We start from the raw sequence: 13146 nt of genomic DNA, 5'->3' as shown, positions 1-13146 counted from the left end.
CTACTGACTTTCTTTCCGCCACGTGGGCCTCGGGGGAGATGGTACCATGTATTGGGGAATGACCGCCAGGGGTGCGAGTAGATTGGGAGGGGGCAAAGGATGGTCATTCATATGAAGCAATCAAAAAGATTAACAACAAAAGCTTCACTATGCATGCTATTTTATTTTTTAAGCCTTACTATAGACAAAAAAGCTTGAAGACATGATTTTTTTAAAGGAAAAAAAGCCATACTATACAAATTTGGCCTTATTCTACATGGTTCGGGTCGGCGCTCACTCAAATGCGCTCCCTGAAGTCTCCTCGCGCCCCCGCGGCCGCACGCGTGCTCCCGTCGGCCACCATGTCGGCCGCCAGCTCCTGCTGGGCCTTCTGGAAGCTGGCCCCAGTGGTGCGGTACTCGCCGTGGACCTGACCACAAAGACGGGGTGTAACGAAATGCGTTCGGAATCAACGTCGGTGGACTCCTCCTACCTTCTTGAACATGAGCAGCGAGACGACGGCCAAGGTGGTGAAGAGCGCCGCCACCGTCATCAGGATAGCGCTCACCGCCGCGCTGGTCTTCAGGCACTCGAGAGCCGAGAGCCACCCGCTGATCAAAGACGGACACGTCAGAAAGCCTTCACGGCTTATGTGCATCTCGCTAATCTAAAAGATTGAAGACTTTCCTTACCAGGTGCCCCATCCGGGGACGCCGGCGCTCTGCACGGCGTACACGCCCAGCTGCCACACGTACACGAAGAAGAAGACGAAGAAACCAAACGAGCTGTTGTTCCTGCCACGACGAGAAGAAAACCTGAGCGACGACGCCGGGCGCCGGCTCGGCGCCTCCGGTGGGATGCCACTGACTTGAAGGCCCCGTAGACGGGGCGGTACCAGCAAACGAAGGAACACGGCGTGAAGAGCAGAAACCACAGGGCGGCGAGCCCCAAGTTGAGGCCGCGCGTCGGGTCCACGCCAAACCACGCCAGGGAGCCCGCCAGGTTGGCCAGCAGCGCCCCTGTGTGGACTGGAGAGCATGTGCACGCAGAAGAAAATCCACTTTAGATCATTTAAAATTAAATCTGCACCTCCCGGCTCAAATTTGCCATCTCTCGTCGCAGCGCGCGAAAGCCACGGACGACTCTGGGAAAAAAAAGCCTTACTATACTATGTCGTTTTCTAAGAAAAAAAGCCTTACTATACTATGTCGTTTTTTTAAAAGAAAAAAAAAGCCTAACTATACTATGTGTTTTTTTTTTTTAAAGAAAAAAGCCTTACTATATTTACTATGTCGTTTTTTTAAGAAAAAAAGCCTTACTATACTATGTCGTTTTTTTACGAAAAAAAGCCTTACTATACTATGTCGTTTTTTTAATGAAAAAAGCCTTACTATACTATGTCGTTTTTTAAAGAAAAAGAGCCTTACTGTACTATGTCGTTTTTTTTAAGAAAAAAATCCTTACTATACTATGTCATTTTTTTAAAGAAAAAAAATCCTTACTATACTATGTCGTTTTTTTAAAGAAAAAAAGCCTTACTATACTATGTCGTTTTTTTTAAAGAAAAAAAGCCTTACTATACTATGTTGTTTTTTAAGAAAAAAAAGCCTTACTATATCGTTTTTTAATTTAAAAAAGCCTTACTATGCTATATCGTTTTTTAATTAAAAAAGCCTTACTATACTATGTCGTTTTTTAATTTAAAAAAGCCTTACTGTACTACGTCTTTTAAGAAAAAAAGCCTCACTATACTATGTCGTTTTTAAGAAAAAAAGCCTAACTATACTTTGCAGTTTTTTACGAAAAAGCCTTACTATTCTATGTCGTTTTTTAATTAAAAAAAGCCTTACTATACTATGTCATTTTTTAAGAAAAAAAGCCTTACTATACTATGTCGTTTTTTTAAGATAGTCTTAGTATACGATGTGGTTTTTTTTTTACGAAAAAAAGCCTTACTATATTATGTCGTTTTTTTACGAAAAAAAAAGCCCCACTATACTATGTCGTTTTTAAGAAAAAAAGCCTAACTATACTTTGTAGTTTTTTACGAAAAAGCCTTACTATACTATGTCATTTTTTTTTAACGAAAAAAAAAAGCCTTACTATACTATGTCGTTTTTTTACGAAAAAAGCCTTACTATACTATGTTGTTTTTTTAATTAAAAAAAGCATTACTATACTATGTTGTTTTTTAAGAAAAAAGCCTTACTATACTATGTTGTTTTTTTACGAAAAAAAAGCCTTACTATACTATGTCGTTTTTTTTAGGAAAAAAAAGCCTTACTATACTATGTCGTTTTTAAAGAAAAAAAGCCTTACTATACTATGTCGTTTTTTTAAGAAAACAAAAGCCTTACTATACTTCTATGTCGTTTTTGGAGAAAAAAAAGCCTTACTATACTATGTCGTTTTTTTAAAGAAAAAAAAGCCTTCCTATACTATGTCGTTTTTTAAAGAAAAAGAGCCTTACTATACTATGTCGTTTTTAAGAAAAAAAATCCTTACTATACTATGTCGTTTTTTAAAGAAAAAGAGCCTTACTATACTATGTCGTTTTTAAGAAAAAAAATCCTTACTATACTATGTCGTTTTTTAAAGAAAAAAAGCCGTACTAGACTTTGTTTTTTTACGAAAAAAAACCTTACTATACTATGTCATTTTTTAAAGAAAACAAGCCTTACTATACTATGTCGTTTTTTTAAAGAAAAAAGCCTTACTATACTATGTCGTTTTTTGAGAAAAAAGCCTTACTATACTATGTCGTTTTTTAACGAAAAAAAGCCTTACTATACTATGTCGTTTTTTTTAAAGAAAAAAAGCCTTACTATACTATGTTGTTTTTTAATAATAAAAAAAGCCTTACTATACTATGTTGTTTTTTAATTTTAAAAGCCTTACTATACTATGTTGTTTTTTAATTTTAAAAGCCTTACTATACTATGTCGTTTCTTAAGAAAAAAAGCCTTACTATACTATGTTGTTTTTTTAATGAAAAAAGCCTTACTATACTATGTCGTTTTTTTAATGAAAAAAGCAGCGCGCCACGAAAGCCACGGACAGCTCTAGACGTCAAACCTTTTTGACCGGGAGGTGCCAATGAAAGTTGATTTGCGGGGGCGACACCTACACATCCAGAGGTAGTACATGTTGTTGACCGTCTTCTGGTACTCCACGGGAATGTCCACCGCAATGTCATGGTAGAAACAAGGGCGCAGCAGGAACTTCCTCGGGAGGGGGGGCCAGTTGTTTCTCCTGCCTTTTGGAGGAAAACACAACATTCAATTCATCTACGCCAAAGTAAACAATTAGTTGTGCACTTCACGTTTTTTTTTGCTAAAACATAGTACAAATAAAATCATGCCAGACGCCAAGACGGATGGGCCGTCTGGCGCCGTCAACGTCACTGAAAGCGTATTTGTAAACCCACCTCCCGAAGCCCTGACGGATTGCATCTCCCGCTCTCTCCGGTCCAGCTCGGCTGCCTTCCTCTCGAGCTCTTCCTGCCTCCTCAGCAGATCGCCGGCGGCCCCGCTCGTCTCCTGACGGCGGCGAAACGGACGTGAGCTTGGCTCCACGCCGTCGATGCAAAGACAGAAAAGAGGCGACCTGCGCTCGAGCCAGCGTGTAGACGGGAGCCTCCTCCGTGGGCTTCATCACGGCCGGCTGCGTCAGGACGCCGAGGATGGCCGTCGGGGGCTTGCTCGCCATCGCCACCTGGACAGAACACAAACCACAATGAAAATTGTCCTTTGAAAAAAAATCAACATATTTTTGTGCAAGACGATACATGAGTTACATGACATTTTTGTTAAAAAAAGTGTGGGTAACACTAATAATACGGCGCCTCCATGACCAGGGACGGCTCAAAGACCATTTTCTACTCCTCACATTTATTAAATGTAAACATTTGTGCCTTTGTGATCATATGCAAGCACAACAAAAATGTAATAATAAACCAAAACGTGACCTGTAGATGGCTATGAAACGGTTCCCTTTAAAATTATATTCGCTGCATTTTAATCCAAACCCATTATTAGTTGAGTTTTTTTAACCATATGAATAATCACTAACACTGCACATTTGTGGAAAAAAAGTGCAATTCAAAAGAATTAAAGTGGAGAAAATTAAGTTTTCTTGAGCTATTTTTTCAGTAATTACTAGTCACCTGGTGATAAGATGGTGTGCGTAGAACAAAATGAAGAAAACATTTCTTATTAAAACCTGCGAAGGCGACATCTTAGATTTGAGTTGGTAAAAACTAAATTAAGATTTTTTTTTTAAATCAATGACAAGATGATCGACTTTTGGAGTTATATTGGAATGTCCGTATTTAATACATTGTGTCTCTTACCTCGGTTTGGCCATGCTTGATTACATTTGATAAACATCCGGGGACCTCTTCTTTTTCACGAGTTTTTCCATCGTGGTTTTCCAAAATAATTGTATTAGCGCCACCTATTGATCTGGAGTATAAACAGTCGCCTCGCGAGTCTTCTTTTACGTTGTGAAATATTCTCTCAGCCTGCATTTACTGCCCCCTACTGTTTAGAAGTGTGAAGTGATAATACACATTTCTTGATATAGTATTTTTTTCTCTGCTATGAAATTGACGCGAAATACAAAATAACTTGACCTGTTTTTTATTCTAAATTTCATCATACGTTTATAAATTAATATTTTTTTTATAAAAATAATGAATAAATACGAATACACTCTAATAACACCCTAATGTTGATTATTTTATACCTTCTGAAATGTTACTTTATTCTTGTTTTTTTTTAAATTATGTGATGTGATATATAAGTGGAAGATTTGTAATTGATAAATACTCACTAGGGTGGCCTCCGTGAAGGGATTGTACTCTTCCAATCCCAATTCCATTGTCGTCCGTCTTGGATCCTAAAATGCATCCACATTCGATAAATGTCCACATAAGACAGACATTAATAAGTGACCCAAAATGAACTCCTTCACAACAGTAGATGCCCAATTTCTTAAAAGTAGGGGAAAATGAGGCCAGATGAAGTGGCAGTGACAGAAAATCAGCTATCTAACAAAACATCCCCCTTCAGAAACGACCTTTTTCCATTTAAGGATTGCATATCCAAAGGTTTAAGAAAAAATACCTTGCTCGCCATCCTTAGGTTCCACACGAGGAGGCCGCCGTCGACTTGGCGGTGCAGTCCGAGTGAGATGGACGTGGCCTGGCGTCTCGCTGATGAATCCCGGCTGGCACCGTATGGCATCGTGTAGCATCGTGTGGCAATCGTGTGGCACCGCCTCCATCACTTGGCACCATTGCGGCATCCTCTCAATCATTTAAACGGGGTCTGTTAGGAAGTTTGAAGACGACACTCTTGAAAAATGGATTCATCCAGACATCGCTTGTTGGATTGCCAAGATACAAGAGAATGGTTGCCATCAACAAACTCCATGAACATGAATTTAGAGCATTTTGAAGATTTCTAAAGCATTCATTGACTCATTTCTTCACTAATAATGTGATTATGAATCACTAAGAAAATGTCACAATAGGATTGTCCTAATTTGCAGGGAATTTGGGCCAGGCAGGCGAGGGCCACGTTACCATATGCTTCTGCCCGTTTGTCCTCCAGCACGAGCACAAAGGCCAAAAATACGGCACCCCTGCAGGTTTTTGTGTGAATAATTCACAGAACTTGTATAGACCATCTCTGAACAGTTCCTTACCGCAGCATTAAACATGATTTGAACATTTTAAGGGAAATTAGATTTAAAGATTCAAGAAAATGATGAGATTTTGATTTCTTATTTTGGGCGATTTTGCATCTTAACCTAAAAGTATATTTAAAAAAAAAAGCCGTTAACGGACTGTGTGCAATTTAGCGGTTTATTTAGGCAGTTGTGTATACAAAGGATTGAAACACTGTCCATTCGTTTATACGCGCTTGGTAGGGTCACTTTACACAAAGCAGTCCAGAAAAAAATCCACTCCAAAATCACATTTCCTCACACATTCATCTTTTCTACATACAAAAAAAACAAACAAAAAAAGGACCCAGAGTACTAAGAATAACATAAACCCTCCCCATATCTCATTTTTTTTAATAATCATTCCAAACACACACACCATTATGACTATATTCCATAAACTCTTAACAAAAAAAAATCAACGTAAGGTGTTCAGTCGGAATGAAATGTAACAATCAACATATTTTCAAAGGTTATTTAAAGCTGTGAACATCAGCTACCACTGACAACACAACATATGAATTTTCCAACCACCATCAAGGAACAGAGGTCCACAGTAGCTTGGCAAAAAAATCCTTAAAAACAATACCTTTTTCATTTTTTCCCCTCTAGGTCTGAATTAACACAATTAAATCAAGCCGGTACGTATTTTAAAAAAAATGAGCAAAAGGCAAAAGCACAGAGCCTTTTTTTCTCTCCTAAATTTCCGAAAAATATTAGAGGTTTGTTTTAAATTAAAGGGTATTTTGGTGTCAAGTGCTTGAAGTTCCCCCGCCAATGCCAGCTAAGGCAAACCGACAGCAAGATGATAAAAGGTGACACATTCATAAGCTTGTCCGGTATAGAAATATGTACTGCTTCTCTATTTAAAGTTGCAATCGTTGCGTGAAGTATTTTGAACAAAACCCAACAGACAAAAAAAAAGGCAATCATCATCACAGCAATGCCAAATGACTTACAGGTGATAAAAAATATGGCAAAAAAATGATATATTTCCGTATTTTTGACTATCAAACAGCAATAAACAGATCCTTAACAGTACATGAAGCATCTTTCCAAACTGAAAATGCTCATTTCAATTTGAAGATTGTCAAGTCAAAATGGTGAAAGCCGTTTTTTTTCAATTGATGATCAAGCAGGCACGCACGCAATCTCTTGGCAAAACGCTCATCCATTGATGACTTCTTTTTTTAAGCATGAGTTGGCAAAGAATTGGATCTTTCTAAAACCACTCTTTACGTTGGTGGGGAAAAAAAACAGGGGGGAAAGGATCTAGCAAACGATATTGTGAATCAACACATCTGTTTTTCCACTTAGTTTGGACTCATTTGGAGCTTCTTACATCACAAAAAAATTAGAGTGGTGGTTTAAAAAATATAAGGGATGACAAAAAAAAGGTGATATAAACAACTTTTGTGTGGGGTCATTGCACTTCCTGACAGCCAAGTGACTTCGCCCACTGCCACTTGGGAAAAAAAATAAAAACATGGAGCAGCAGGAATGCAAAAAAAAAAAAAAAAAGCTGTGCTAAAGTGCTTCTTCTTTCTCCCGCGTAAGAAAGCCAAAGTTGATCTGGTCACCCTCAACCCACCAATAGAACGCAGCCGCCCGGCTCAACGGTACGGCAAATTCAGCGTCATCGCTCCGCCACGTGTCAACTCATTTCCCTGCCATCGACGGCCAATCCATTCCAACCGGGAGGGACGGCGTCCTATGCCTAAAAGATTGTCTACCTCTCTTAACCCATTCGTCGCCGTTGACGCCGATAGACGGGAAATCCATTTAAACCGGGAAAATCGGCGTAATTTCCGGCCCTCCCACTTGGAGTGGATTAGACGCCCTTGGCTGTCGATGGCAGCCAAAGATGCCCATATTTAGTCTCCGCCTTTTCGAGGTTCTTCACGCGGTAGCGCGAGCTAGTCTATTGGCGCCGATGGCAGCCGCCGAGTTACCGTATCGGGGGAGGGCGGGGCTATAAAATGGACTCCTCTCCCTCTGAGCGGCGAGCGCGCGGCACGCTTACTGCTATAAAGACACTCGGAGAGCAAACAAGGCCGTAGCGATGCACGTGCGGGTGGGCGGACGGAGGCGCGAGGAGCGAGCTATCGCGCGAGCAGTTTGATGAGGTTGGCGCACATCTCGAAGAACTCGATGGTGTGGCTGCCCGGCCGAGGCACCGGCGGCGGGAGGAGCTCGGCGCCTCCCGTCGAGTCGACGGAGGAGGCCAGCGACGAGGCCAGCGAGCCCTCGGCGCCCGCCGTTTTGGCCAGCGGGAGGGCGGCGGAGGACGAGGCCGGCGAATCGGCGCAGTCTCCGTCGCTCTTGATGGCCGCGCGGTAGTTGCCCACCGAGCCGGAGCGCAGGGGCGTCGCCGTGCCGGATTTGGTTTCCAACATGTCGTCTGTAAAAAGGCATTGGCCGGCCGATGAGGGCGTGCAAAACCAATTTCATGACGAGAAATCAAAGGCTAATCATTTTTAATTGGCCCCTCCCGGGACGCATAGTCATCAGGAGCATTCTTTTAAATCAAACGCACATTTGCAACGAGTGTTGCTTTATTGATTTACAGAAAGGCCGCGCTGAAATCCTTTCCTGTCTGTGACAGTGCAAAAAAAAAACCTACTCCCCCCATTTTTTTGTTAGTGTGTTTTAGAAATAGGATTCTAAAGTGGATTTTTAAAAAAATGTATTTCATCTTTTTTAACTCATTGCCTGACGTAAACAGCATCCTTACTATACTATGTCGTTTTTTAAGAAAAAAATCCTTACTATACTATGTCGTTTTTTAAGGAAAAAAAAAGCCTTACTATACTATGTCGTTTTTTAAGAAAAAAAGCCTTACTATACTATGTATTTTTCAAAGAAAAAATCCTTACTATACTATGTCGGTTTTCTTAAGAAAAAAAGCCTTACTATACTATGTTGTTTTCTTAAGAAAAAAAGCCTTATTATACTATGTTGTTTTTTGAAGAAAAAAGCCTTGCTATACTATGTTGTTTTTTTGAGAAAAAAAAGCCTTACTATACTATGTCGTTTTTTTAAGAAAAAAAAGCCTTGCTATACTATGTCGTTTTTTAAAGAAAAAAGCCTTACTATGCTATGTCGTTTTTTTAAAGAAAAAAGCCTTACTATGCTATGTCGTTTTTTTAAAGAAAAAAAGCCTTACTATACTATGTAGTTTTTTTACGAAAAAAAAGCCTTACTATACTATGTCGTTTTTTAAAAAAAGCCTTACTATACTGTCGTTTTAAAAAAAAAAAAAGCCTTACTATACTATGTCGTTTTTTTTTACGAAAAAAAGTTTGGTTTAAGATGGAAGGCTTGGCTGTGAATAATCATTGCCAGGCCTTGCAATGAAAACACATTGGATTTCTACTGTCGTCAGCAGCAGCCCATGAGTTAATAAATGAGTGCCCGATGAGCAAAAAAAAAAAAATAAAAGCAAAAAGTGGGAATATGAACAAGTAAATCATAGACGTACCGTCTATACTCCGGAAGTCGAGGAGGTAGGTTCGGCTGTCCACCTGGTACAGTTGAAGGCTCATCTTGGTCTGCATGCCAGTCACCGGGTTTTTCCTTCTCACCCGTAAATAATAAGGATTCACGACCTGCAAGACCCAGAAAAATACAAATGAGATCACCGGGGAATAATCACGCGTGTCCGTGCCATTGACACATCGACAGATTACGGGAAACGACGGGCGGCTTTCACCTTCCACTCGTAGTCCAGCTGCTTCATGGCCCGACACACTTCGGTCATGATGTCGTTGGGCCGGCTCTGGCTACGGATGCCCAGGTGCCACTTGGCCCGCCGCACGCCCTGGTGCTTGGATTTCTGCGGGTTGAGCTCGTCCAGCGTGTGGCGGGGCCGCGGCGGGGTCTCCGCCACCAGGAAGGGCACGCGCTCGGGGTGGGGCTTGACGGCGGCCACCGTCAGGTTCGGGTCGTCCAGGAAGCTGTCGGGCGGGCTGGACGCCAGGTAGAAGTCCTTGGCCTCGTTCATGATGCGGCGGTTGTCGATGATGAGGTGGTACGCCACCGCCAGGGGGTCCTGGTGGTTGCGGCTGTAGATGCAGGCCAGGACCTCCTCCTCGGTGCACTCGAACTTGTCGCACACCTCCTTCAGGGCCTCGTCGTCGATCATGTTGTTGCTGTAGGACGGGTCCTCGGGGAACAAGTACTTGGGGAGGTCCTGCTTGAACCAGTCGTCCTCTCTGCGGGCGAGAGCGGACGCTCGTTGTCGGTGGGATGACGGGGGGAGTCGCCGTACGACCGCGGGATCCTCACCTAATCTCTTTGATGGTGGCCCTCTTCATGGGGTCCACTTGCAGCATGTGCTTGAGGAGGCTGGTGACGGAGGGGTTCAGGTACGGGGGCGTGAAAAAGATGCCGTCGCAGATCTTCTTAAAGAGCGTCGGCACGTGGTCGTCGTCGAACGGCAGCGTGCCGCACAGCAGAGCGTAAAGGATCACGCCGCTGCTCCAGATGTCCACCTCGGGACCGGCGTATAACCTAGCGACAAGAACAAAAAAAGAAAACACTCAATCAATAAAAACAGCATGAAAAGAACAGTTATTACAATCTCACTGTACTCTTTTTGGTAATGTAATATTTTAAGCTAAATCAAACAATTATCAATCTTTTTCATTTCCTATAAGATAAAAAACTAGTCCCTGATTCCCATACTGCTTTGTCAAAAAATAAATAAAAATATTGGTCATTAGTCAAGTATCAAAACAATACTTAGTGGCAGTCCAACTGTTAACCAATATTCCCTCTATTTTTTTATAGAATATGCACAAATCTGACTTAGACTCCCAAGCCATTGACGAAAACAAACATAGAATTTGTTGCTGTGTTGCCAACTCTTCCATTTCAAACCAATTGGCAGCCAATGCATAAAAAGCATCCATTACCTTCCCGAGATGACCTCAGGAGCAGCGTAGTTGGGAGAACCACAACTCGTTCGCAGGAATTCTCCGTCGGACATCATGTTGGATAAACCTGTACACAGGTTAGCAGAATTACTACAGATTTATGTGTGTCCGCATCGAGGGTTGTTTTTAAAAAAAATAAAAATAATTATAACTCCACTCACCAAAGTCGGCTATCTTTGCATTCATGTGCGCATCGAGCAGGACGTTTTCCGGCTTGAGGTCTCGGTGCACCACCATATGGCGGTGGCAATAATCCACCGCCGAGATGATCTGCTGGAACAGTCGTCGGCTTTCCTTCTCGTCCAACTGCCGGAAAGAAAAGACGCAAATTGTCAGGCGAAAAGAAGAAAAACGACACCCAATATGTCACCTCGACAAGCGCAAAGTGGATAACGCACAGTTTTCGCACATCATTACCAGACAAAGAACACCTCTGAGCCAAAATAATTGACAACCAAAGCGGGAAAGTATACCCGAGCCACAACACAAAACACAAAATGGGGGAAAAACTGGGAAAAAATTACCTTTCCATTTTTACAGATGTAATCAAAGAGCTCCCCTCCGGAAACATACTCCATCACCATGAAGATATCGGTCGGGGTGCTGATCACCTGATACCTGTGGGGACCGTCGTGGGATTGGCTGGTTAGAAACACGCATTCCAATACTACAAAATAATTTGTGTAACAGTGGGAATCTTATATAATGCAACATCCAAAGTGTCACATCATTTCTGATGAAAAAAAAAAAGGATTTTATTTTCAGGCCAGATTTCCGGCCCAAACTCCCAGTTGGCACATTGCTCGCATAGCAGCTCCATGTCATGCATGCAAAGGAATGTCAACTTCCTTTGTCTGCATTCGAGACGCCAACCTAGCCAACGCCAGGCTAGATAGAGTGTTGCCAACAAAGCGGAGGCCGTTTTGAAGGCACCACCTTTTGTTTGTCGCCAGCTACTCCATTGCCTCTTATGTATCTCGAGGAAATTGTTATTTTGGAGGTCGACATTGTGAGCGAGAAGTAGCTCAATCGGCGGCAATACATCGCAGCGGGGTTAGAATTTGGGACTTACAGTTTAATGATGTGAGGGTGTCTGAAAAGCTTAAGGTTCTGGATCTCCCGGCGAATCTTGCCCACCACATCCAAACTGCGGATCTTCTGCCGGTTCAGGATCTTCACGGCCACTTGGTGCTTGGTCAGCTCGTGTTGGCCCACTGCGAAAAGACGCAAAAGAATAGCATGAGCGCGACTGTTGCTAACGGTGCTACTTTTTATTGCTTTGGGTTGAAAAAGGACGGAGTTATCATAAGCTAACTCGCCCTTGAAATTAACTACTTTATGACATCAGCAAATTTAAGTGTGGAAAGAACTGATATTGTATCGTGTCAGCAGGGCTTTTGTGATTGCCACCCAAAACTGTAGCTGTTTTTTATTAAATCAATGACTCTGACAGTGTAATTTATTTGGCTGTAAAATATGGGATTATTTCTCATTTTTGCTTTGACGGTAAGCCGAACAGATACAAGCTCTAAGTCATTGGTGCTAAAAGCTCGATTGAATGGCTTTTCTGCTTGGTTAGTTTTAATGGCATTTTAAGGTTAAATTACGAAATGAAACCCAGTTCACGTCACACACACACGCCCATACACACACACACATGCACACCCACATTCCCAAACTTACCAGTGAAACCCCCACCCTATCATTAGCCTGTGTCACAATCTGCTAAATTGACACCCAACATCAGGCACGGTGATTTGGCAAACGGTCGACATGATTTCATAAGATTACTTATCTTTATTGTCAATTCATTTTTTTCGAGCTTCACTTCCCGGTGGCTCCCTTTACAAGTGACTTGTGGCTCTTTCCGACTAACCACCAGCTACTCTGTCCCTTAAAAAAAGATCTATTGCTAACTAGAGGTGTTTGACGTCGTTGTGTTCGCCGCAAACGAGTTGTGCAAACGGGCAGGAGGGAGAGACAACAAGTGCGACGCCTTCCCCGGGCTGACAAGTTAGCTTGGCGAACTAGCCGCAATGCTAAAAAGATTCGCCGGCCACCATCTTTCAGTTGAAGTCGGTGAGGGGGTTCCCGTCGCGAATCTTCTTACCTTTAACCTTCCCGAACGTGCCCACCCCGAGGGTGTCGCCGAGGATGTAATGTCCTATTTTGACTCTGCCCTCGTGTTTGGTCTTGTCCGTCGCCATGTTCCCGCAGTGGCCTCGCTTAGCCAGGCAGTAAACGGCGGACGCAGATGGACCGAGTTCCGACGCCGAAGCTTCCACACAAGAGTCTACGCGCCGCACGTAGTGGGAGGAGCCAACGCCGCGCTTACTTTGACGTCCGGTCGAACGTAAATGACGTAGCGAGGTGCCTTCAGGTTCACATGGGAAATTTCATATCGATGTGCCCCGCTGATTACTTTTTAAATTCGATTTATACTAACGTTGGTTATTCCTAACTATTTAATACATGTTCGACACAAAAACATAAAACCAAC

At 42.5% G+C, this 13146-nt stretch overlaps 2 protein-coding genes across 2 annotated transcripts; both read right to left on the bottom strand.

Moving 5' to 3' along the window:
- Positions 1–143: 143 nt before the first annotated feature.
- Positions 144–5240, bottom strand: LOC144091114 (secretory carrier-associated membrane protein 1-like). Its single transcript, XM_077623164.1, has 9 exons — positions 5106–5240; positions 4813–4878; positions 3586–3693; positions 3407–3518; positions 3107–3235; positions 848–1007; positions 672–773; positions 473–590; positions 144–409 (listed from the first exon to the last, which is right to left on the bottom strand). Exons 1-9 carry the CDS (start codon positions 5223–5225, stop codon positions 278–280), a joined length of 1047 nt encoding a protein of 348 aa, XP_077479290.1. The 5' UTR covers positions 5226–5240; the 3' UTR covers positions 144–277.
- Positions 5241–5834: 594 nt separating this feature from the next.
- On the bottom strand, positions 5835–13002 carry prkaa1 (protein kinase, AMP-activated, alpha 1 catalytic subunit). The gene is made up of 9 exons (XM_077623045.1): positions 12757–13002; positions 11719–11860; positions 11171–11264; positions 10808–10952; positions 10626–10713; positions 9997–10221; positions 9422–9923; positions 9191–9317; positions 5835–8110 (listed from the first exon to the last, which is right to left on the bottom strand). The coding sequence occupies exons 1-9, from the start codon at positions 12851–12853 to the stop codon at positions 7812–7814; spliced, it is 1719 nt and encodes a 572-aa protein (XP_077479171.1). The 5' UTR covers positions 12854–13002; the 3' UTR covers positions 5835–7811.
- Positions 13003–13146: the final 144 nt, after the last annotated feature.

This window comes from Stigmatopora argus, chromosome 16 (assembly GCF_051989625.1).
Source record: "Stigmatopora argus isolate UIUO_Sarg chromosome 16, RoL_Sarg_1.0, whole genome shotgun sequence".
Lineage (NCBI taxonomy): Eukaryota > Metazoa > Chordata > Actinopteri > Syngnathiformes > Syngnathidae > Stigmatopora > Stigmatopora argus.
Note: the sequence above shows the minus strand (reverse complement) of the source record. Positions and strands in the feature narration are given on the sequence as shown.